This window comes from Micromesistius poutassou (assembly GCF_964030765.1).
Source record: "Micromesistius poutassou genome assembly, chromosome: 8".
In the NCBI taxonomy this organism is placed as follows: Eukaryota; Metazoa; Chordata; class Actinopteri; order Gadiformes; family Gadidae; genus Micromesistius; species Micromesistius poutassou.
Genome location: NC_140278.1, coordinates 6,138,813 through 6,162,172, shown reverse-complemented (window position 1 = coordinate 6,162,172; position 23,360 = coordinate 6,138,813). Strand labels below are relative to the sequence as shown.

The 23,360-nt window shown below is 41.8% G+C and overlaps 3 protein-coding genes across 4 annotated transcripts; 2 read left to right on the top strand and 1 right to left on the bottom strand.

Annotated features, from left to right (window-relative positions):
• Positions 1-1,474: 1,474 nt before the first annotated feature.
• On the top strand, positions 1,475-9,337 carry LOC311351728 (zymogen granule membrane protein 16-like; the record flags this gene model as incomplete). Its single annotated transcript, XM_084471882.1, has 7 exons — positions 1,475-1,526; positions 2,104-2,227; positions 2,520-2,619; positions 2,770-2,862; positions 2,988-3,108; positions 7,452-7,559; positions 9,303-9,337. The coding sequence occupies 7 exons, from the start codon at positions 1,475-1,477 to the stop codon at positions 9,335-9,337; spliced, it is 633 nt and encodes a 210-aa protein (XP_084328008.1).
• A 45-nt stretch (positions 9,338-9,382) lies between these two features.
• On the top strand, positions 9,383-11,783 carry LOC311351386 (zymogen granule membrane protein 16-like). Of its 2 annotated transcripts, XM_084471511.1 has the most exons (6): positions 9,383-9,438; positions 9,540-9,592; positions 10,162-10,285; positions 10,620-10,719; positions 10,870-10,962; positions 11,083-11,783. In XM_084471511.1, the coding sequence occupies exons 2-6, from the start codon at positions 9,541-9,543 to the stop codon at positions 11,224-11,226; spliced, it is 513 nt and encodes a 170-aa protein (XP_084327637.1). In that variant the 5' UTR covers positions 9,383-9,438; position 9,540; the 3' UTR covers positions 11,227-11,783. The 2 variants fall into 2 exon arrangements, with proteins under 2 accessions (XP_084327637.1, XP_084327638.1); XM_084471512.1 differs by lacking the exon at positions 9,383-9,438 and having other exon boundaries at positions 9,487-9,592.
• A 2,895-nt stretch (positions 11,784-14,678) lies between these two features.
• On the bottom strand, positions 14,679-19,980 carry cmtm8b (CKLF-like MARVEL transmembrane domain containing 8b). Its single transcript, XM_084471328.1, has 4 exons — positions 19,827-19,980; positions 17,153-17,326; positions 16,800-16,919; positions 14,679-14,917 (listed from the first exon to the last, which is right to left on the bottom strand). Exons 1-4 carry the CDS (start codon positions 19,962-19,964, stop codon positions 14,831-14,833), a joined length of 519 nt encoding a protein of 172 aa, XP_084327454.1. The 5' UTR covers positions 19,965-19,980; the 3' UTR covers positions 14,679-14,830.
• Positions 19,981-23,360: the final 3,380 nt, after the last annotated feature.

Below are 23,360 nucleotides of genomic sequence, written 5' to 3'. Positions count from 1 at the left end.
AGTGTCATCAGGAATGCAAAGAGCTAAAAGCAGCGGGGAAGGGAAGGGATAGACATTATGGTAAAGTGGAAACAATGATCTATCTCTATCTCTATCTAAGATCACTGCCGTACCTGTGAGCTGCTTCGAAGCCTTTGGTCAACGCCTAATCTGTGGGTTGAATTTAAATAGCTTAGAAAATCAGAATTCTGACATTAAAGTCAGAATTCTGAGATTAAAGTCAGCATTCTGACTTCAATCTCAGAATTCTGGCTTTAAACTCAGAACTCCAAATAAATACACATATGGCCCTTGGGCTGATTATGGTCCCACGTTCACGCAACGCAATGACCATGCAGACACTTCAACGCAGTTGTGAACCTTTATGGTTCTGCGTCGGGTTTTATTGAGCAGACTAATCACAGCCCTTGCTGCTGTGTCGCCTCAACAGAAGGTTACAATTTTTGGGAGGCGCACGTCAGGCCCTTGCGGCAGATGCAAGGAGGGTCCGCAAGGACATAAGGGGTCCGTAACCCCCTTGCGTTGCGTGAACGTGGGACCATAATCAGCCCTTTATCCTCTTCCGTATGAACTGCTGCTATTGAGATGCGGGCTTATTTTAAAACACTGGCACAGCAGGTTTTGCTGCATTACATTCCGTTGCCAGGATTGATGTTGGGACATTCCTGGCGGGTGGCCATTACGGTAAAACATGTGGAAGGCCTGGGGAACTCCGCCTCCTCGGGCCAGCCAGGAAATGATGTTGTTCCTCTCAACAATGCATGACTAAACATATGCAAAGGCTTTTTTTACTATGCAATACCATCTGTAACAGCAAGAACAACATAAGGGCATCTCTTCCACCCAGTGCCATTTCAGCAGTCTTATTTTAGGGAGACTTTTTGCAGGCAACTAATAGTTCAGGTTCATAGTGCAAGTTCGTAATGAAGGGGGGAGAATCACAGCATTACCCTCAGCACATTGCTGTGATGGACATTTGAATGAAATAAAACATTTCCTATACATTTTAAATCCCTGGTTTGTTGTGTTCTTTATCAGTAAATGAATGTAGATGTTATGTTATGGCAATTCATGAGGAGTCTGTTTATTTGGGTCCCGGCCCGGTTAAAACGTTTAGGAAGCCCTGCAGTAGAGGATGGCCACAAATACCGCCCAGCCCAACTCTGGAAGAGAGAGGAGGTGCTGATTGAGATGTACAGTGCTATTTATATATAGGAAAATCTGATGCATTCTTTTGTCAGACAGTAATTAAGAAAGCTGAAATGACGCCAGCATTCTTTTGAAAGTAAGCTATAAGTTCGACCCACAGGTTAGGCATTAACCAAAGGCTTCCAAGCAGCTCATAGGTACGGCTGTGATCTTCACCAGGTATGGTTGTGATATTTTAAAAGATGTAGTTGCATACTGTATTTGCCCTGATGTTGATACCAATGAGAAAGTTTTAGCTTAACAGCTCACTGTTCTTCATTCTAGGATGCTCTCCATCCTGTTGTTCGCTGCGGCTTGGGTTGCCTGCCTGGCAAAATGTAAGTAATAGATCCATCCTGCTGTTTCACAACACTTTACTAACATGTTTATCTGTTTTTTGAAAGCTTTCTCTGGTGGATAGCTAGTCGCTACTCAATACTACATAACTTTTAACTTTGACTGGATAGTCTGATAGTCTTCCTTTAGCCATTTGTTCATGGGTCAGGTTCCAGAAGTTCAAGGTGTAGGAACTGCAATTATTATTTGTTTTATTGTTATTACTAACTCTGTTATAGAACATTTTGCTCGTATACTTGTACACTCTCCTACTTCACTGTGTGAGTGCCGTTTTGATACTGGCTATTAGCCAGTTTCCTGGTCCATACCTATGAGTGGTTGGGCTGGATAGGCTTCTTGCCATGCGTCATAAGTCACCGGGACAGATTCTCAAATACATTTACAAGGAAGAACTTCCAAATAATTATTTGTGTTGTTTTATTAGTTGTTGTTTTTTCCTATGGCTACGCTGTTTCTTTGAAATGACAATTACATTGACCTGTCGGTGTAAGTCCTGATATTATATATTATACTGAAGCTATGCTAAGCTATATATTGTTCCTGTCTGATTATCTTCAGCCAATGAGTACTACTCCTACTCTCCAGCCCTTGGAGCAGGTAGTGGAACTCCCTTCTCGACCTCAGGAGAAGGAAGCATCACAGGGGTGAGAGTCTGGGAGCGCCCTGGTAGTTACATTACTGGGTAAGACATACTGTACCTCTCAGTCTGGCTGCATCAACACTAGAGACTACAGAGACCAGCTTGCCTGGCAAAATCCTTGTCAAGAAATTTTACTCTAGACTTGAGCAAGACTGAGACCCCTCCCCTATTTATTGCGATTAATATGATTTTTGTATTTAAAACGTGAATGATTATTGTCATTATTATTTTACAACATAATAAATTTGTAAAGTGTGTGTTTGTGTGTGTTAATTGATGTAGTTGTTTTATGCTGATACACCTTTTACACAGTTTTCCCATGTTTTACTTCTAGTTTCCAGTTGCGGTACGGCACCAGGTGGAACCGTGTTATTGGTCGCACCTACCCCAATCAACTGAGACTGGACCTATTTGAAGGAGAGGCCATTACTCAGGTTAAAATGTGTCTATTCTATGTTCTTCTCAATCAATGTCCTGCCAACCATTGGTACATTTTTCATATCGGCCTCATCACTGTACTTTGCACTACTGTTTTACTATTATACAATAAGATGATAATTTATGTATGTGTGTTAATATTACAGGTGTCTGGAAAATACCACTCATCCACCTACATCTATCAGTTGATTTTTGGGACCAGCAAAGGACGTTTTCTCTTCACAGGCCGGCCAGTACAGGTTCTCTTTCATTTATTTATTTATTTCCCTGTTCATTTTGATATTTTTTGTATTGACTTATTGATATTTTATTTATGTCTAAATTGCTTCGTGTTTTTGTATTTTTTTTTCTTCTGTTTTTGCAGTACTCCTTTAACTTTTACCCTGAGCATGCGGAGGCGGAGCTTCGGATGTTGAGCGGGCGGTACAATGGAGCTGGGATTAGATCACTGGGAGCCCATTGGGGGATAGTCAGGGAGGACACAGGTTATGGATATACTACTGCCTAACCAAATGCTTGAAAGTACATTTGACTTTTGAGTTCCCATGATTTCCTATTTAGCAATAGAGTACAATAAGCATAATCAGATCTTTGTTTCTGTGGTGTGATTGGAATCAAAACAGGGATGAGATGTGAGGTGGGTGTGGTTGGATCACTTCACTAATGTTGGTAGTAATGGTTGAGGCGCCATTCTTATATTGCAAACTAAATCCTAACTACCAGTAATTGTATCTATACACTAGTCTCTAAATTGAACTCCAAGCTTATTAAAGATACCAAAAGTCTTGATTTATTTGTAAAAAAGTTTTTAAGTGGCCAAAAAGGTTCATCAAATATTTTGTTGTCTTCAAGAAATCTTAATGGGCACCGCAAATTTTCTCCAAGAACATAATTTTTGTACACCTCCAAATGAAAACCCTCCCTGGCCAAACGGTACCCTTTGCCTTCAGGGGTCAATCCTGGATACATGTGAGATCAGCCTCAACACTAGATTATTTGAAATCATGTCTGCCGTGACTCTTTTAAAATCATGGCTCATTTAAATATCCTCAGAAGCTTCAGATCTTAAAACTACTCAGGGATTTTTGGTTTTGGGTTAGACTGTGTGTCTGGTGTTTTATAGACTGTGTGTCTGGTATATTAAATGTCATGTGTTGAGAATCAGTAAAATAATAATGGCATCACAAAATAAATAAAAAACGCTTAAAAGACTCAATTTGTCACTTTTAATTCATATACATTTTATTTAAAAATTATGTTTTTTTTTGTTTTTTTTTTGACGTCTCTCTCACACACACACACACACACACACTACTATGCTTTGTTTAAAAACTTTCTGAAGCTTCAGGCTAATTCATAAAAATAAGGAAATACAGTCCCACACGAAACTCAATCATTCTTTTCATATTTTTCTCTTAAAGGGACACTTCACCCATTTGAATTATGCTTTGTATTGTTAGAAACCCAGTCATATTTTTTAATGGTCGTGCATCATTCCCTCATTTTCCCCTGAGACGGGAGAGATCCTTACCTACGTCTTCCTGCTTAAAATGACGCAAAATTACGTTTTTTGCATCATTTAAAGCAGGAAGTGTAATGAGGGGGGGGGGGGGCTCTAAAAAACTACAAGCACTAGTTCCTCATTTTCAAACCCGCCTATAGGGGGTGGGACCCACTGACGTTACAGACCTATTATAGATCAGTGCCAGTGGGTGGGACTGGGGTGTATGGCTACTTGGGAGTTGGGGAAGAAGGGGTTTTTTCATGTTGCATCCTAGGCCCCTAGAATGGGGCGTAACATGAATTGGGGGCTCGTCCGGGATCTTGTCGCGTTTCGTTTCGCGATACCACCGCCTATCACTCATTCATACTTGCTAGTGTTCTACCACTCTCAAATAACACTTCATGCGGTTCTGATTTGCTCGTGTGGGGAATTAAAATGTGTGAACTGAACGCCCCACTTCACATGGTCCATTTGCAATCCCCCTTAGTTTCAGGACATGTGAAAGTTGCCGTACTCCGCGGTTTCCGATCAGTGGCATTTCATTTATTTTGGGAAACGATCTGGCCGGAGGAAATGTGTTTCCTCTGCCTGAAGTGATTACGGATCCCAGTTCGGTTGCATCTGCTGGTTGCCCCACCTCTGTCTCTTCTGCGGTGCCGAAATTGTTCCCTGTGTGCGCCGTTACGCGTGCACAGGCTCGTAAACTGGGTGACTCTGTGGATTTGTGTGAATCATTCATGGCTACGTTAGGTGAGGGTGAGCCCTCCTTTTTAGTGTCTCCTGCTACGGAGTGTGACAAAGTAGCAACATGTGTGAATGAGTCTGAGCTATTTCCTGCTGATCCAGATCTAAGTTTAAATGTAACACGTGAAATGTTAATTAACGCTCAGAAAAAAGATCTGTCTTTAACATTGTGTCTGTCCTCTGTAGTAGCCGCCGAGGAAGACGGCAATCGTGTGTATTTTCTGGATGACGGTGTTTTGATGAGACGGTGGAGTCCCGATTCCAGTGAGACACGCACTGTTAATCAGGTGGTTGTGCCAAAAGGCTTTTGTGCACAAGTTTTGAGTCTTGCACATGACTCTGCATTAGCTGGCCACCTTGGTATTAAAAAGACCTACCATCGTGTGTTGTGCAATTTCTTTTGGCCCGGATTAAAAACTGACGTGACAAAGTATTGCCGCACCTGTCATACATGCCAAATGGTCGGAAAGCCAAATCAACCTGTCCCTCCGGCCCCTCTGCATCCGATCCCGGTGCTCGGGAGCCGTTTGAACGTGTGTTGATAGATTGTGTAGGTCCGTTGCCCAAAACGAAATCAGGACACCAATACATTTTGACAGTGATGTGCGCTGTGACGCGGTACCCTGAGGCCACCCCGCTGCGCACTCTCCGAACCAAGCCAGTTGTGAAAGCCCTCACTAAGTTCTTTTCTACTTTTGGCTTACCTAAAACCGTTCAGAGTGATCAAGGCACAAACTTCATGTCCAAACTCTTCGCACAAGTAATGAAAGAACTTAAAATTAAACCTGTTACATCAAGTCCTTAGCATCCAGAGTCCCAAGGCGCACTTGAAAGGTTTCATCAGACCTTGAAATCCATGATGCGCAAATACTGCCTCGAGTCTAATCGAGAGTGGGATGAAGGCCTCCCTCTGTTGTTTGCCGTGCGAGAAACTCTGCAGGAATCGTTAGGTTTTAGTCCTTGTGATCTGGTGTTTGGCCATACTGTGCATGGTCCTCTTCGGCTCCTTAAAGAAAAGTGGCTGTCAGAGTCACCAAGAACGGAGCATAATCTGCTGGATTATGTTAGTTCTTTTCGTAAGCATCTCCACGATGTATGTCAGTTAGCTCGTGAGAATTTGGCACAGAGTCAAGTGAAAATGAAGCGTTGTTACGACACAAAGTCAGTACTCCGGGTATTTAGCCCCAGTGATAAAGTTCTGGTGCTGCTTCCGTTAGCTGGATCAAGCTTACAGTCTCGGTTTTCTGGTCCATACACGGTGGACAGAAAAATAAGTGACACAGATTATGTTGTCCATACTCCCGATCGGAAAAGGAAATCCAGAGTGTGCCATATAAACATGCTAAAGCGCTATTTTTCCCGAATGAGTGATCTCCCACAGTCTCCTGCTGCGCCTGTGATGTCTGTGTCCATTGTTCCTACTCAGTACAATCTTGCTGATGATGGTCTGGCCGAGAAAAGTGGATTGATGCCGGCCACTCGTTTGAGAAATTCAGAGGTACTGGGTGAGTTGGAGAGTTTTTTGTCTCATCTGTCTGCCTCAGCCCGTGCAGATATTACCGAGTTGATTGAGGATAACTTGTTGCTGTTTTCTGATCATCCCAGTCAAACTTCTGTCCTTTATCATGATGTTGACGTGGAGAGCCACAAACCAATAAAACAGCATGCGTACAGAGTTAATCCGACAAAAAGGGCCCTGATGCAGCAGGAGATGAATTATCTGGTCGAGCATGGTTTAGCTGTTCCCAGTACAAGTGCGTGGAGCTCACCCTGTGTTTTGGTACCGAAACCCGACAGCACCCCTCGTTTCTGTAATGACTATCGAAAGGTAAATTCAGTCACAAAACCTAATTCTTTTCCGCTCCCTAGGATGGAGGATTGTATAGACCGTGTAGGCTCCGCCAAGTACGTGACAAAGCTGGACCTGTTAAAAGGTTATTGGCAAGTTCCTCTAACACACCGTGCGTCCGAAATATCAGCTTTTGTCACACCCGACACTTTCCTACAATACACTGTTATGCCATTCGGGCTGCGTAATGCTCCCGCTACCTTCCAACGGTTGATGCATCTCATGTTGTCTGGTGTTGAAAATTGTGAGGCATATCTCGATGATGTAGTTGCCTACTCCTCCACCTGGTCCGATCATCTTAACACACTGTCCCTCATTTTCAGGCGTCTTCGTGAGGCCTCCCTCACGCTTAAAAATTAAAATTTCTCTGTTGTGGCTACTCTAACAGGTCTTGTAAGTCCGTTGAAAAACTTTGTGTGGTCCCCCGCTTGTCAGGCTGCCTTCGAATCGGCCAAGGCGTTACTATGTAGCGCACCTGTCCTCACTGCGCCCTGCTTTGCACGTCCCTTTTAAATTAGAGGTTGACGCCAGCGCATGCGGCGCAGGTGCTGTACTCTTACAAGAGGATGAGCAGGCTATAGACCACCCTGTTTGCTACTTCTCTAGGAAGTTCAATAAGCACCAGCTTAATTACAGTACTATTGAGAAGGAAGCTCTTGCTCTCCTACTAGCCTTACAATATTTTGAAGTGTATACGGGGTCGAGTTCACAACCTGTTCTTGTATATACAGACCACAACCCACTAACATTCCTCTCAAACATGCGCAACTCCAACCAGCGGCTCATGCGCTGGTCTCTCCTTCTGCAGGACTTCAACCTGCAGATTCAACACAAAAAAGGTACTGAGAATATAATAGCAGACGCATTATCTCGGTGTTCCTCAGAACCATGAGAATTAAAACATTTAGGGGTGGTTTAATTCTTGGGTGTGGGGGTGTTACGACTGTGGTCGTAGTTTTTGTATTCTGTTGTGTTTGTGTGTGTGGCTTTGTGTTTCTTGTCAATCTCCTGTGTAAATAGGAATGTGCCATTCCCGGGTGGGGATTGGTCCACTCATTTCGGCCGGGGACGGTAATTGGACGAGGCAGGAATAAAAGGAGTCAAGATGGCCACTGTGGAAAAGCCACGGTCCATCCTCCTCCTCTCCCAACAAGCCACACGTCTTCTTAAGTCCTGTATTTTAGTTTAGAAGTTTCTGTTTAAATAGTAGGGGTGGACTGCCATTTCAGTTTGTATTGTTTCCTCCTGTTTTTATTAGAAAGGGAGCCGAGTTGATTTTCATTTGTTTTCTTAGGTTAGAGTCTCTTTTGTTTCAGATAGGAAAGTTTTGTTCGTTATTTTGGCCTGGGCCCACCCTGAAGCCTACCTTAGTTACATTGATAATGTTTTTGTGAATAAATCCTGTATTCAGTTAAAACAGAACAACACATGTGCTCGTGGCTACTTGGGAGTTGGGGAAGAAGGGGGTTTTTCATGTTGCGTCCTAGGCCCCTAGAATGGGGCGTAACAACTACTTATTATTTTACTTTCAATAAAAAATATATAAATAAAGGTCACTTTATTCCCTACAATTAAAACAGAAATGCACTTAAGCAGCGGTGACACATGCTGTTACTTTATGCGATGGTCCAAAGGCTGAATGAACCTGATCTATTTCGCAAGCTATGACATCGTGTCTTCCTCTCACTCTCTTGCAGGCAAGAGCAGCCTTCTCACGTTTAAAACTAATGCTGTCTATCCAGTGCACCGTCATTCCTAAGTAACTTTTGTTGTTGGCGGACCAAATGTGTTGGTGGACACATGATCCAACGACTCAAAAGTTATTTTGAGCTTCAATTCCATGTCGGAATAACACTTGTCCAGGTAATGGGATAATGTTTTCCTGTCAAATGTTGGCTTGTGCGTTGCGGGTATTTTATCTAGTATTTTTCTAAATCTGGGATGCGACAGTTGAAAGACACCTGTCGCCTGGGCATAGAGTGCATTTGACTCGAATATTTTGTCCTTTCAAGTTATAAACTGAAAGTAATCGCCACTGGCCGAAACCCCCTGTCTCCGTCTCCATCTCTAGCTCCATAAACCTCTGAAGAATAAGTCCCGCCTCTGAGGCTCCCGGTTCCCTCGGTCAAATGTCTATGGGAAATAACATGGGGTTTTTGAAAGATCATACATAGCAAACTCTGTAGGTGGAGAAGAAGTAAAAGCTGCGTCACGTTTTGAACTACACACATTTTCCATCTAGTTTCGACTGGCTTTTTGGATTGTCGGTGTTGTCGGTGTTAAAATAGCATTTATAATCGTTTACTACTTTAACGGCACAGACAATCCAAAAAGCCAGTCGAAACTAGATGGAAAATGTGTGTAGTTCAAAATGTGAGGCAGCTTTTACTTCAGAATACAGTGGTCATCCCCAAAATGGACCAGAATACAGGAAATCACATCTACCAAATCAGTTTTCGGGTGGCAACCCCTAGACCCCCCATCCCTGACTGCGCTCCACCCACAACCAACCACCAGCCGCCACTGGTCCTACGTGTTGAAATTGAGCCTAAAATCTGTGTCTATTACCTCACACCTCACAGGTTTTAGTTTCAGGAAATCCGGTCACCCACCCTGAAATGATGCCAGCATTGTTTTGAAAGTAAGGTATTTAAGTTCGACCCACAGGTTAGGCATTAACTGAAGGCTGCTCATAGGTACGGCTGTGATCTTCACTAGGTATGGTTGTGATCTTTTAAAATGTCTAGTTGCTGTATTTGCCCTGATGTTGATACTAATGAGAAAGTTTTAGTTTAACAGCTCACTGTTCTTCATTCTAGGATGCTCTCCATCCTGTTGTTCGCTGCGGCTTGGGTTGCCTGCCTGGCAAAATGTAAGTAATAGATCCCTCCTGCTGTTTCACAACACTTTACTAACATGTTTATCTGTATATTTAAAGCTTTCTCTGGAGGATAGCCAGTACTCAATACTATGTAACTTTTAACTTTGACTGGATAGTCTGATAGTCTTCCTTCAGCCATTTGTTCATGGGTCAGGGTCAGAAGTTCAAGATGTAGGAACTGCAATTATTATTTTTTATTGTTATTACTAACTCTGTTATAGAACATTTTGCTCATATACATGTACACTCTCCTACTTCACTGTGAGTTCCGTTTTGATACTGGCTATTAGCTAGTATCCTGGTCCATACCTATGAGTGGTTGGACTGGATAGGCTTCTTGCCATGCGTCATAAGTCACCGGGACAGATTCTCAGATACATTTACAAGGAAGAACTTCCAAATAATTATTTGTGTTGTTTTATTAGTAGTTGTTTTTTTCCGATGGCTATGCTGTTTCTTTGAAATGACAATTACATTGACCTGTCGGTGTAAGTCCTGATATCATATATTATACTGAAGCTATGCTAAGCTATATATTGTTCCTCTCTGATTATCTTCAGCCAATGAGTACTACTCCTACTCTCCAGCCCTTGGAGCAGGTAGTGGAACTCCCTTCTCGACCTCAGGAGAAGGAAGCATCACAGGGGTGAGAGTCTGGGAGCGCCCTGGTAGTTACATTACTGGGTAAGACATACTGTACCTCTCAGTCTGGCTGCATCAACACTAGAGACCACAGAGAGCAGCTTGTCTGGCAAAATGGAGGCATGTTAGTTTGACTCTCTGCTCCTCCTTGTCAAGAAATTTTACTCTAGACTTGAGCAAGACTGTTTACTTTATTTTAGGAAACCCCCTCCCCTATTTATTGTCATTAATATGATTTTTGTATTTAAAACGTGAATGATTATTGTTATTATTTTACAACATAATAGATTTGTAAAGTGTGTGTTTGTGTGTTAATTGATGTACTTGTTTTATGCTGATACACCTTTTACACAGTTTTCCCATGTTTTACTTCTAGTTTCCAGTTGCGGTACGGCACCAGGTGGAACCATGTTATTGGTCGCACCCACCACACTCCACTGAGACTGGACCTATTTGAAGGAGAGACCATTACTCAGGTTAAAATGCGTCTATTCTATGTTCTTCTCAATCAATGTCCTGCCAACCATTGGTACATTTTTCATATCGGCCTCATCACTGTACTTTGCACTACTGTTTTACTATTATACAATAAGATGATAATTGATGTATGTGTGTTAATATTACAGGTGTCTGGAAAATACCACTCATCCAACTACATCTATCAGTTGATTTTTGGGACCAGCAAAGGACGTTTTCTCTTCACAGGCCAGCCAGTACAGGTTCTCTTTCATTTATTTATTTCCCTGTTCATTTTGATCTTTTTTGTATTGACTTATTGATATTTTATTTATATCTAAATTGCTTCCTGTTTTTGTATTTTTTTTTTTCTGTTTTTGCAGTACTCCTTTAACTTGTACCCCAAGCATGCGGAGGCGGAGCTTCGGATTTTGAGTGGGCGGTACAATGGCGCTGGGATTACATCACTGGGAGCCCATTGGGGGATAGTCAGGGGGGACACAGGTTATGGATATATTACTGCCTAACCAAATGCTTGAAAGTACATTTGACTTTTGAGTTCCCATGATTTCCTATTTAGCAATAGAGCACAATAAGCATAATCAGATCTTTGTTTCTGTGGTGTGATTGGAATCAAAACAGGGATGAGATGTGAGGTGGGTGTGGTTGGATCACTTCACTAATGTTGGTAGTAATGGTTGAGGCTTCATTCTTATATTGCAAACTAAATCCTAACTACTGCTAATTGTATCTATACACTAGTCTCTAAATTGAACTCAAAGCTTATTAAAGATACCAAGAGTCTTGATTTATTTGTAAAAAAGTTTTTAAGTGGCCAAAAAGGTTCATCAAATATTTTGTTGTCTTCAAGAAATCTTAATGGACACACCGTCCACTGCAAATTTTCTTCAAGAACATATTGTACACCTCCAAAATCATCCCTGGCCAAACGGTACCCTTTGCCTTCAGGGGTCAATCCTGGATACATGTGAGATCAGCCTCAACACTAGATTATTTGAAATCATGTCTGCCGTGACTCTTTTTAAATCATGGCTCATTTAAATATCCTCAGAAGCTTCAGATCTTAAAACTACTCAGGGATTTTTGCTGTCTTTGGTTTTGGGTTAGTGTGTGTCTGGTGTTTTGTTTTCTTTGACGCAATATTAAATGTCATGTGTTGAGAATCAATAAAATAATAATGGCATCACAAAATAAAAAAATGCTTAAAAGACTCAATTTGTCACTTTTAATTCATATACATTTTATTTGAATTTTTTTTTTTTTTTTACAATTTTATAATAATCTGTCAGTTGGTCTATTGCTTTTTTGTGGCTTTATTTGAAGGATTTCAAGGTGTGAAGAGAGTAGTCCAAATGACAACTACCATGTCCAAACCAAGCAATACATAGACTACACTAGGGTGACCAGATATCCCGGTTTTGCCGGGACAGTCACGATTTTGAGTTGCGTGTCCCGAGTCCCAACAAAAACCTGTCGGGACGCAAAAATGTCCCGGTTTCCAACATCCACTGTGAAATGTCCCCTGTTGTCAGTGATTACATAGCCAACGTGGTCTTATTATAGCCTGATCATTAACTAAAAACCACATAGAAAGATTAAAGCATCCAGCATATGACCTCAACAATGTGTGAGGGCATACGCAACAGGGATGGTCGTACAGTGGAATGCTGCGCAATTTAATTTCTGCACAGTGGGCGCAAGTGCTCGTCTGCGCGACGGAGATGTTTGTGCATTTCAGAAGCAGGGAGATTCTGTACAAAAAAATATGTATAATTTTACGGTTTGCCATGTGTATGCCTGGCACAAATGCTCCAGTTGAGCTGAACTTTTCCATAATGAACAATACTTGGACTGTTTGTGCATCATTCCCTCATTTTCCCCTGAGACGGGAGAGATCCTTACCTACCTCTAACACTTCCTGCTTAAAATGCATGCAAAATGATGTTTTTTGCGTCATTTAAAGGAGGAAGTGTAAGAGGGGGGGGGGGGGGGGGGGGGGGGGGGAAGAAGCAATGACGTAGTACCAGAGACACAGTTGCTTATTCATAATATCATCTGGAGGCGCACACAGCTTTTGGCCGTGTTCTATAAGATATTCTAGAACACTCCGGGAGCTCCAGCGGGAGACCTGGAGCTCTGTATCTAAATAATATAATATCATATATAGACATCTATAATGTAATATATAATATCACAGCCAAAAGCTGTGTGCACCTCCGGATGATATTATGAATAAACGACTGCGTCGGGTTCTCCAACGTCTCTGGTCCTTCCACATCAATCTGAAGTCGCGGTTCAATCTGGACTTCAGAGAGTCAAAGCCAAAGTTTCTTCCCCCACTTCCTTCTCCACCATGGCCGAGAATCAATACACAGGTCTTATTTTGCAAACCCGCACCCGCCCGTACCCGCAATACTTACAACCGCATCTGACCTGTGTTCTGACAGTAGCGCAAATTACATTCCGCACTTGACCAGACCCGCTATAAATTGATACCGACGCCCTACCCGCACCCGAAGGAAAATTAGACACATTACATGGAAAGCCAGGGAATTACTATCTGGTGTTTGCCGTGGTGCTTTAGATTGCTGTGAAAAAAAAGCACATCATCCAATGTGGATGTTTTAGTTACTCCTGAACAGTGTTGGGGTAGTTACTCCAAAAAAGTGTTTAGTTTCTTATTACTAGTTACTTTTGTAAATTGTAATAGGATTACTTTACTCATTACTGCATTTGAAAAGTAACATCACTACTTATTATTTTACTTTCAATAAAAAATATATAAATAAAGGTCACTTTATTCCCTACAATTAAAACAGAAATGCACTTAAGCAGCGGTGACACATGCTGTTACTTTATGCGATGGTCCAAAGGCTGAATGAACCTGATCTATTTCGCAAGCTATGACATTGTGTCTTCCTCTCACTCTCTTGCAGGCAAGAGCAGCCTTCTCACGTTTAAAACTAATGCTGTCTATCCAGTGCACCGTCATTCCTAAGTAACTTTTGTTGTTGGCGGACCAAATGTCCGCGTTGGTGGACACATGATCCAAGGACTCAAAAGTTATTTTGAGCTTCAATTCCATGTCGGAATAACACTTGTCCAGGTAATGGGATAATGTTTTCCTGTCAGATGTTGGCTTGTGCGTTGTGGGTATTTTATCTCGAATTTTTCTAAATCTGGGTTGCGACAGTTGAAAGACACCTGTCGCCTGGGCATAGAGTGCATTTGACTCGAATATTTTTGTCCTTTCAAGTTATAAACTGAAAGTAATCGCCACTGGCCGAAACCCCCTGTCTCCGTCTCCATCTCTAGCTCCATAGACCTCTGAAGAATAAGTCCCGCCTCTGAGGCTCCCGGTTCCCTCGGTCAAATGTCTATGGGAAATAACATGGGGTTTTTGAATGATCGTACATAGCAAACTCTTACTACACACATTTTCCATCTAGTTTCGACTGGCTTTTTGGATTGTCGGTGCCGTTAAAATAGCATTTATAATCGTTTACTACTTTAACGGCACAGACAATCCAAAAAGCCAGTCGAAACTAGATGGAAAATGTGTGTAGTTCAAAATGTGAGGCAGCTTTTACTTCAGAATACAGTGGTCATCCCCAAAATGGACCAGAATACAGGAAATCACATCTACCAAATCAAAGTTTTCGGGTGGCAACCCCTAGACCCCCCGTCCCTGACTGCGCTCCACCCACAACCAACCACCAGCCGCCACTGGTCCTACGTGTTGAAATTGAGCCTAAAATCTGTCTATTACCTCACATGCATGTGCACTATGGTCACTCGCAAAGTGTCCCGGTTTTAGTTTCAGGAAATCTGGTCACCCTAGACTACACTTAACACATGAAAACACACATAGCTACACCACAATCTAATAGTCCAGAAGCCCAAGATAGTTTCATTGTGCAGTCTGTAAAGGACCATCTGTTGGCTCATATTAATTACATTAAATACAAATATTGTTTAATTTCTAAATGTGTCATGAGATAATATAATATCATAAGATAAAAATAAAACGTCAAGTGGCTTTTGATAGTCAGTGAGATGATGGTGGTGTTGGTTCCGAATCCTCATTGAGTCTCCCAGGGTGACAGACAGCTATTGCTCTTCTCCTCTGGCTCTCCAGGCCTTGTAGCTGAGGCAGCTACTTCCTGCATAGCACAGTGTCGTCAGGAATGCAAAGAGCTAAAAGCAGCGGGGAAGGGAAGGGATAGACATTATGGTAAAGTGGAAACAAGGACCTATTCAGATGACACAATGTATTTATATATACATTATATTCATATATATCCCATGATGCATAGCGGTTTTCATTAGGACTGGTATGCAGTCATGCAACAACACTGTCACGTAGTCACGTCAAATACATGTCTGCTTGTTTATGTTTATGCGACACATGCACGTCACATTGAATATTGTTTACCATATCGCGATTAGGGGAATGATTCCCTACCAAATTACTAACGGACAAACTAACTAATAATGCAACTTGACCGAGGGAACGGGGATACAGCCGCAGGAATGGGAAGTACTTTCGGTGAGTTGGCCGACAATAAACGTAAACTATAAAACACGTTATAAATGTATGGAAGTGTTTTGGCATATAGCCATTGCAAGTGAATGGAGGGTAAAAACGGGCCGAGGTCATTTACATTTTGCATGTTAAGGTGGGGAAGTGGATTTTAAGGCATTATATGCAAAATGGCCACATACGTGAAAATACCTAGACAGTTGTAAACATAGATATATATAGAACACTAGTGCTGCTTTTCCACCAGACAGTACCAGCTCAACTCGACTCGATTCGCCCGCCTTTTTTTGCGTTTCCATTGGCAAAAAAAGTACCCGGTACCTAGTACCGGGTACTTTTTTTAGTACTACCTCCGTTGAGGTTCCAAGCGAGCAGAATAGGTACTTTTGTGTGACGTAAACAGGCTGCTGGCAACTGATTGGCCAGCGGCTGTAAATGGGAATAATCACTCAAAGTTATGTTGTGTCCGGCGTGGTTGGAGTCCACGGACCCGCTCCCGAGGGGGACACTGATCAGCGTTTCGCCGTTTCCCGGGGCTAGAGTTAGGCTGTGCGTGGTTGTGTGTGTCCGGCGTGGTTGTGTGTGTCCGGCGTGGTTGTGTGTGTCCGGCATGGCTGGAGTCCACGGACCCGCTCCCGAGGATCAGCGTTTCGCTGTTTCGTTTTAGTGTCGTTCCTTTCCCAGGGCTCGAGTTTCGCCTCCATCAACGTTACCGTATGACAACAATAGACGCGCAGTCATTGTGCTTTTTATTTTATTTTATTTCCCATCATAACCTTTCCCGGGAATCAGGAAATAGTCTTGATCAGATTCAGTTTTCCCTGGAAACGCGTCTCCCGTGATTAAAACCTAATGACGACCCGCCCACGTTGGAGAGGTTCTTTTCCATGACCCGCCCACATTGAAGAGGTACTTTTTTAGATGGAAACGCAACATGCCTGGAACCAAACCGAGTCGAGGCGAGGCGAGTCGTGGCGAGTTGAGCTGGTACTGTCGGTGGAAAAGCGGCATAGATGTCTCGTCCGCGCTGCTGGCCAATGGAGTCGAACGTCCGCACTGTGGTTGTGTGTGTCCGGCGTGGTCATCTTGCCACAGTTAGCTCGCTCATCCATAACATTGTGTTGGTAGTGGTACATGTACTTTTTAAATAACCATAACTTGCTCAATTTTCAACCGATTTTCAAACGGTTTGGTTTGTTATAAACAAGATGTAGTTATGACACTGCATACTTATGAATAATTATGTTATGTTCTAAAAAAATAGAATAATAAATCTAAAATAGGTACAATATTTCCCTTTATAAATAGTAGTAGTTTGCAACAAACCAAACCGTTTGAAAATCGGTTGAAAACTTAGCAAGTTATGGTTATTTAAAAAGTACATGTACCACTACCAACACAATGTTATGGGTGAGCGAGCAAACTGTGGCACGATGGCCGCCAGTGCGGACGTTCTAGACTTCGCCGTGTTCTATATATATATCTAGGTTCTAAAGACCACTGGGTTAAGTCCCAACAGATGACAGTAGTTCCTACCGCTGATGATGCCCAGCAATTGTAGTTGTGGCGCCCCCTGGTGGCTCTGCTGACTGAAGCAGTGCTTATTGCTGCGTTCACCAGATACAGCACAGTGGCGCTACTATTAAAACACACAGACTAGAAGGAGGATAAAGGATATAAGAGTATTAAAACACAGACTGTGTGTGTGTGTGCGTGTGTGTGTGTTTGTGTGTGTGTCCACAACAATTCACCTCCTCTGTAATGCATAACAGTTCATATGTATTGTGTACATATATTTGAATCAAAAAAGCTTTTGCATGGTTTATGGTGATCCAGTTCAAGTCGCCGTTTTGTCAGTACTTTCGCGGATTTGTCTTTAGTTTGGTTACCAATTTGTTCCACGGGACCCATGTCGCCCGCACGTGAGCCCGGCTGAGGTAGACGATGAACAGGCCGATGGTGAGAACCCAGTAGAGGATGGCCACAAACATCACCCAGCCCAACGCAGGCACGTGGGAATATTCTGTCCCGCCAATCAGAACCCACACCAGCAGACCACTCGTCTGGAAGAGAGAGCAAAGGTGGTTCCTGAGGGCTAGATGGCTTACAGGTGCTGTAGGCATGATATAAGAGCTTTTACTTGAGACTAATTTGTTAGAAATTAAATATGTTAGCTATAAGTGAGTAAAAATGCAGTCAGAATATTGTTAGTTTCCAGTTTATTGCCCCGTCCATTTTATGGTTTATATTTTAGACCGTTCCAAGCTCACCTGTGCATTTCACACATTCATATTCCACAGTTGTCTGCTGTGACACTCAACTGTTAAATGAAAATGTTTTTCTTTAATAAAGAAATATATAATAAATAGCTGCAGTGATTTCCTATTTCCACGACAACACACCCTTCCTGCCCTGCAACAAAACAGTTCTCACTTGTTTTGTTTCAGACAGGAAAAGGTTTTTCAGGCACAAATCCCTTTGATTACAGTTGGATAGACATGACTGTTTGGAATTTAAAATTAGACTCCATACACTGTAACTGTGAATGAAGGTTCATGCAAGCTAATTACTTTACAAGCTACATTCATTAGTAGGATTTTTGCATGCTAAGGACATCAGGCTTGGTAAGTTGTGGCATTGAACCTTCATGGTTAGAATAATTTGTAATTCAGCTTGAAAATTGTTACAGAAAGACCAAAAACACTTCCAAAAGGTTTAGGAACGCCTGGGATAAAGACAATGTAAAAATGATATTCTCTCTCATGAAGGGTTCACAATACCATGTTTAACCTTAAAGTGTAATTCCGGCGAAAATTGAACCCAGGGTCTTTTTCGGCATGAAAACCGATAAAATAAGCCCTCCAGACACTTTTTTTCGTTGATCAACTAGTAGCCTATAGAGCTTGCCCGAGCAACGCTACCCAAATGGCTTACAGTGCATTGGCTAGGGGCAATGAGCAGAATGCTTTAAAATCGGCATTTCTTAACCACTAATATTGCTCAAAATAGCACCAAACCTCTGCAGTAGCATGATTAGGGGCCCTACACATAAAACAAGGCATCAACAACTTAGTTAGCGTGCTGGCAGTTTATTCAAAAAGACTGTTTTACAAGTCTATGGCAACCATAAATAATGTAATAGAGGCGCCAACCAATTTAACTTAACAATCGCCCCTCTTGATACTTGGCTGTTTGTGACAATATCTAGTGAGTGTTGACATGGAAATGAATGGAGTTGCATATTTCAGTTACAGACAAAATATTTTTTTGGTTACATTTGTTGGCGCCGCTATTATATTATTTATGGTAGCCATTTACGCGGGAGTGCGCAGTGATTAGTGGTTAAAAAATGCAGATTTGGAGATTTCCACACACTGCCCCTAGCCAATGCACTGTAAGCCATTTGGGCTGTTAGTGTTGCTCCGGGCAAGCTCTATACTGGTTGATCAACAAAAAAAAGTGTCTGGAGGGCTTATTTTATCTGTTTTCATGCCGAAAAAAAGACCCTAGGTTAAATTTTCACCAGAATTACACTTTAAGATGGCAGCTAACAAAAGCAGTCTGCTGTATTGTTCCTCTTTCATTCATAACAATTTACTTAATCCTTTATCCAGGTAGAAAACAAAGGGGAGATTTAAAGTCTCATTTGCAGAGGTGACCCGATCAAGAGATTGGTGTATTAATAGTGGTTATAGCAACCATCTTATGTAGCAGATAGCAATGCTTAAAGCACCTTGAATGCTGTATATGTATATCTTATAGAGGATTTTACTTGTGTACCTCACAAAGGAATCAGACAATGCATGACATAGGAAAACAAAACTATATCTAAATAGATTATGTCGATGCAACACCTCCATGGTCTGATTACTGATATTGTGGGGTTGTACCAAATCTCAGAGAACTTGGGCTAAAATGGGCATGCAGCTCACTGGGGAAAGGAAGGGAGACATTATGAATGAGAGGGAGGAAGTGGAACTGCAGTTGGCTTTGTATCTGGTAAACTTCCTGATTTGATCAAAAACAGTGGGATGTGCAGGGATGTGATAACATAGGAACTATGTTCTGTTTACATAAATGTTCATCCATCTAGCTATTGGCTGCATGGGAACAGAAAGAAGACCATTGATATTGGTACATTGAAGCCACTAAAGTTATATTTCACAAAGTTTCCTAGTTTTACAGTATAAATATTAAATAAACTGAAATTTATCATTCAAAGATTCATAGGAAAACGTTCCTATTTAAATAGTTTATATATATATATATTAAAAAAAACTGTTTTTTCATTTGACTTAAAAAAAAGGCATCAATATAATGGTATTAGACAGCTCATACTCACTCAAGTACTAATACAGTCATACTCACACTACTCAGTCTCATTCTCATTCTCTCATACTTATACTCATACTCTCATACCCCTACTCACACTACTCATTCTATTTCTCTCATACTTATACTCATTCTCTCATACTCACACTCACACTACTCAAACTACTCACACTCTTTCTCTCACACTCATACTTGTACTCTCCTACTCACACTCTACAAACTCTTACTTACTATCTCGGCCATGAGCAGCAGTCCTTTGGGGCTGGTCGCCAGGTGCTGATCAAAGGCCAGGGTGGAGGACATGGAGGAGTAGTTGTCTGGTGGTGAGGGGCCCGGGGACCGACCGGGGGCCTCAGCGGTTCCCTCCATGCTGGGTGTAGAGGGGGTCTCTGGTGGGGCGCGGGGCGTCTCCTCCAGTAGAGGAAGCTCTCGCTGCAGCACTCAGCTCATCTGTCGTCCTGCTAGGGAGGGGCGTATTGAAGGACGGTGAACCCAGGAAACGGGCCGCTCCGTCTGTAGCGTGTGGCCTTGATGAGGAGAGTATCCACGTGGATATGTTCACGTATTTACAGCAGTTATGGACCAGGGTCATAAAATGGGATAGGTCTTCTGTTTCCACCCTCCCCTTTATGATATCGGTCCTCTGGTGGCTTGTAGCTTTAATTTAGTTTTAATTAAATAACATGTTTTAACATCAGTATTCACAGTTCAAGGCTGCAAGAGCAACCTTCTGTGACTGATAGTGATTGATGTTGAGGATAGCGTGTGTGTGTGTGTGTGTACACGCCCTTGTTTCTGTATATAACTACATCTCTCAGCGTGCAATTAAAAGCTTTTCAATTGATCATTTTGAGTTTAATTAATCAAGCGTTTTCATTAATAGGGCTTTCTAATAGTTAAATGTTGTCATGTGCCAGTGAAACGAATGGATGAGATTGTACCAAAGTGACTCAAAATGTCAAACTTCACATATCCATGTGGGAATTTAATCATGTTCAGAATCAGATTAATAAAACGGACCCAAGGAGAGAGATAGCAGATGATTCTAGCGACCAACAGGGGGCAGCACATACACACTGTCTATGTGAGCTATAAGGTCCATCCTGTATGGGCTCCATTGTTTATTAATGGTCAAGTTTGTCAATACGGTGGAACGGGAACAGCTTACCAGAGTATTACTCTCTGAGCCAATAGATTTCCTATATGTGCTGCTGCCTAATGGCTATAAGTGTCCCAGGGCTTATTTGATCTTAAAAGGTAACTACACACTTAACTACTTTTAGACCCATTTTCCCAAGTTGGAATCCATGAAAAAGCTGAACAACGTGATGAGAAGACCATTATACTTTATGGTACTCTGATGTAAGTGTTTATGTTGTATCCATACATATATCCATTCCAAAGAGAGGTCAGAAAACAATGATCAGTCTACAATGCAATACGATGGATGGCTGGATGGATAGATGGATAGATGTAATAGGGATGGGTAGATAGATAAACAGTGCATTACAATAGCATTATAGGCCTATTTTTTATTTTCCTTTAGATGGCAGCAAACCCACAGATATAGGCCACTCCATAGTGGCTCATGGTAGTCTTCTTATAAGGTCATCGCAGTATGGCCATCATATATCCCTTTACCTTCCCTGAGACAATATGGCCAAAATGCTTGATGTATGGTTCAACAATTGGTCCATGCAGGAAATATGTGATAATTGATCTTCTATTTGACTCAGGAGTCTGGCGGAGACCTCTCTTGGCAGAGGGCCGTTCCCCTGTCCTGAACACTCGGTTGCTAGATTGCAAACAGAACGCTGCAATCAGTTGAACTATTTGGTCATTGCTCGCAATGTTCACCGTCGGATCACCCTTGAATACTTGTGTGTATTTGTTATTGTGCTCGCTTGACATCGCTTGGTTAAAAATACCTTGGCCTTGAGATATATGTGTGGACCAGTGTTGTATTTTTTTGTTTGTACATCTTTTACACAGGATGGTTTCCTGTGTAAAAGACCATTGATGGCTACTGTGGTGACAATATTACAAAATAAGAATTAGGACTTGTTTTATTGTTTAACGCTATAAAACACACAGTTATGATACCTCCTCTGATATATACTGCTCCGATTAGAAATTAAAGTCATCATCATAAAAACATGAGAAACCACCATCTTGAACACACTAGTACTCAACAATTCTTATATTATACCGGCTCTATTCTACTATTCTTTACTTATAAATGTATAACTTTTCCAAGATTAAATTACATTTTTACATTCATTTGTGTGTGTGTGTTTGTGTGTGTATTTGTATGTATTCCCTTTTCAAACATAAAAGACCTATGATAAATTTGCAAAGCCATTAATGATGCGCACACCGTAAAGTCAATCCTATTTAGCAATCTTATCCTCTGCATGTCTATGTTGATTCTGTGCTTTTAATCCAGTTCAACACGTTGGGCTATCATTTGATCCTATTGCTAGATGAATGTGTTTTAACGCAAAACAAAATGTAAATAAATGAATGACAATAATCTGTAGTAATCTGAGTTAACTGAAAGAACAAAGCAATTTATTTTCAGCATTGTCAAAGATTGAATGCACTGTGGACGGGTGAATTAAACTCAAACATAATTTACATCACTGTTAAGAAGCATTCAAATCTTAATCTTAAAAGTAGTTTATTCATTTCCGCCCTGTTTTTCTCCCTCCTCATTTTATTGATTTGGTTTAATTCAAGGGAATTGAAGCTAGCAAGGCTATGCTTCGCTAGGCAAGATGGATGTGAGTTTTCAACTGCCTGGTCCGCTGTGATCAAGAACAATTAGCTTCCTTTCGGTTGATCCTCTAATAATGGGCCTAGAGAGTCACATCTTAAAAGTTAATTAATTGAAAAAAAGATGGATGAAATTGTCTTCCCTTCGGCTTGGATATGGAGGTGGTGGAGGTCAAGGTCTTCAGGAGAAAATCAATGAAGCAATGGAGAGAAATGAGTACGAGAGAGACAGCATGCTTTTCCATTATTTTCATTTTTGTTGTTTTCTGTGCTTGAAATTAAACCCGGGCTGATTCGATTGACAACCATAGATTTTTTGAGAAGAAAATGCATAGAAAATGTCAAGGTCCTCCTCGAATAGTACCCACTTAAAGGGATGATTCCTCCAAACTGCCACGCCTACTCATATTTATCTAAACATCCATTTGTTCTGCTCATTCTGTCCCTTTGCAACAGGCAAGACAAGAGAGTGTGAGCTAGTACCACACATAAGAGTGATATGCTTCAGAATGAATGCTCCCTGAGTACTCGATCACGTTCACATAGTGTGTCTCTCTGAAGCCGTTCATCCTGCCTTCCGTCTGCAACACACTGACCCTATTTCTGGCTGGTTGTCATGGCGTCGCGTGACCGAACCCTATCCAAACTAATAGTGTGCATGAAGAAGATTACTTAAAAGGCAAGGAGTAGAAGTGACCGAACGCTTCTCTCTCTCTCTCTCTCTCTCTCTCTCATCTGCTCTCGCTCTTTCTGTCTCTCTCTTTCTTGATCGCACACACACTCTTTCTCTCTTCCTCTCCTTCTCCCTCTCTCCCTCTCTCAATCTCTGTTTGTCTGTCTGTCTGTCTTTATCTCTGTCTCTACTCCTGTCTCTCTCTCTCTCTAACCTCTGCTGTTGGAGCCTTTAGATTTCCCATCACTCTCTAACACAAAGCCACACCGATGTCAGCTGCTCTACTCCTGGGCACACACACACACACACACACACAC

Excerpts from the sequence above, each read along its gene's own strand:
- LOC311351386 (XM_084471511.1), top strand. The coding sequence starts at position 9,541 with ATGCTCTCCATCCTGTTGTTCGCTGCGGCTTGGGTTGCCTGCCTGGCA. Across the intron at positions 10,286-10,619 it reads CCTGGTAGTTACATTACTGG|TTTCCAGTTGCGGTACGGCA; the intron begins GTAAGACATACT and ends TTTTACTTCTAG. Across the intron at positions 10,720-10,869 it reads AAGGAGAGACCATTACTCAG|GTGTCTGGAAAATACCACTC; the intron begins GTTAAAATGCGT and ends TTAATATTACAG.
- cmtm8b (XM_084471328.1), bottom strand. The coding sequence starts at position 19,964 with ATGGAGGGAACCGCTGAGGCCCCCGGTCGGTCCCCGGGCCCCTCACCA. Across the intron at positions 16,920-17,152 it reads GGGTCCCGTGGAACAAATTG|TCTGTGTGTTTTAATAGTAG; the intron begins GTAACCAAACTA and ends TCCTCCTTCTAG. Across the intron at positions 14,918-16,799 it reads ATTGCTGGGCATCATCAGCG|CTCTTTGCATTCCTGACGAC; the intron begins GTAGGAACTACT and ends CGCTGCTTTTAG.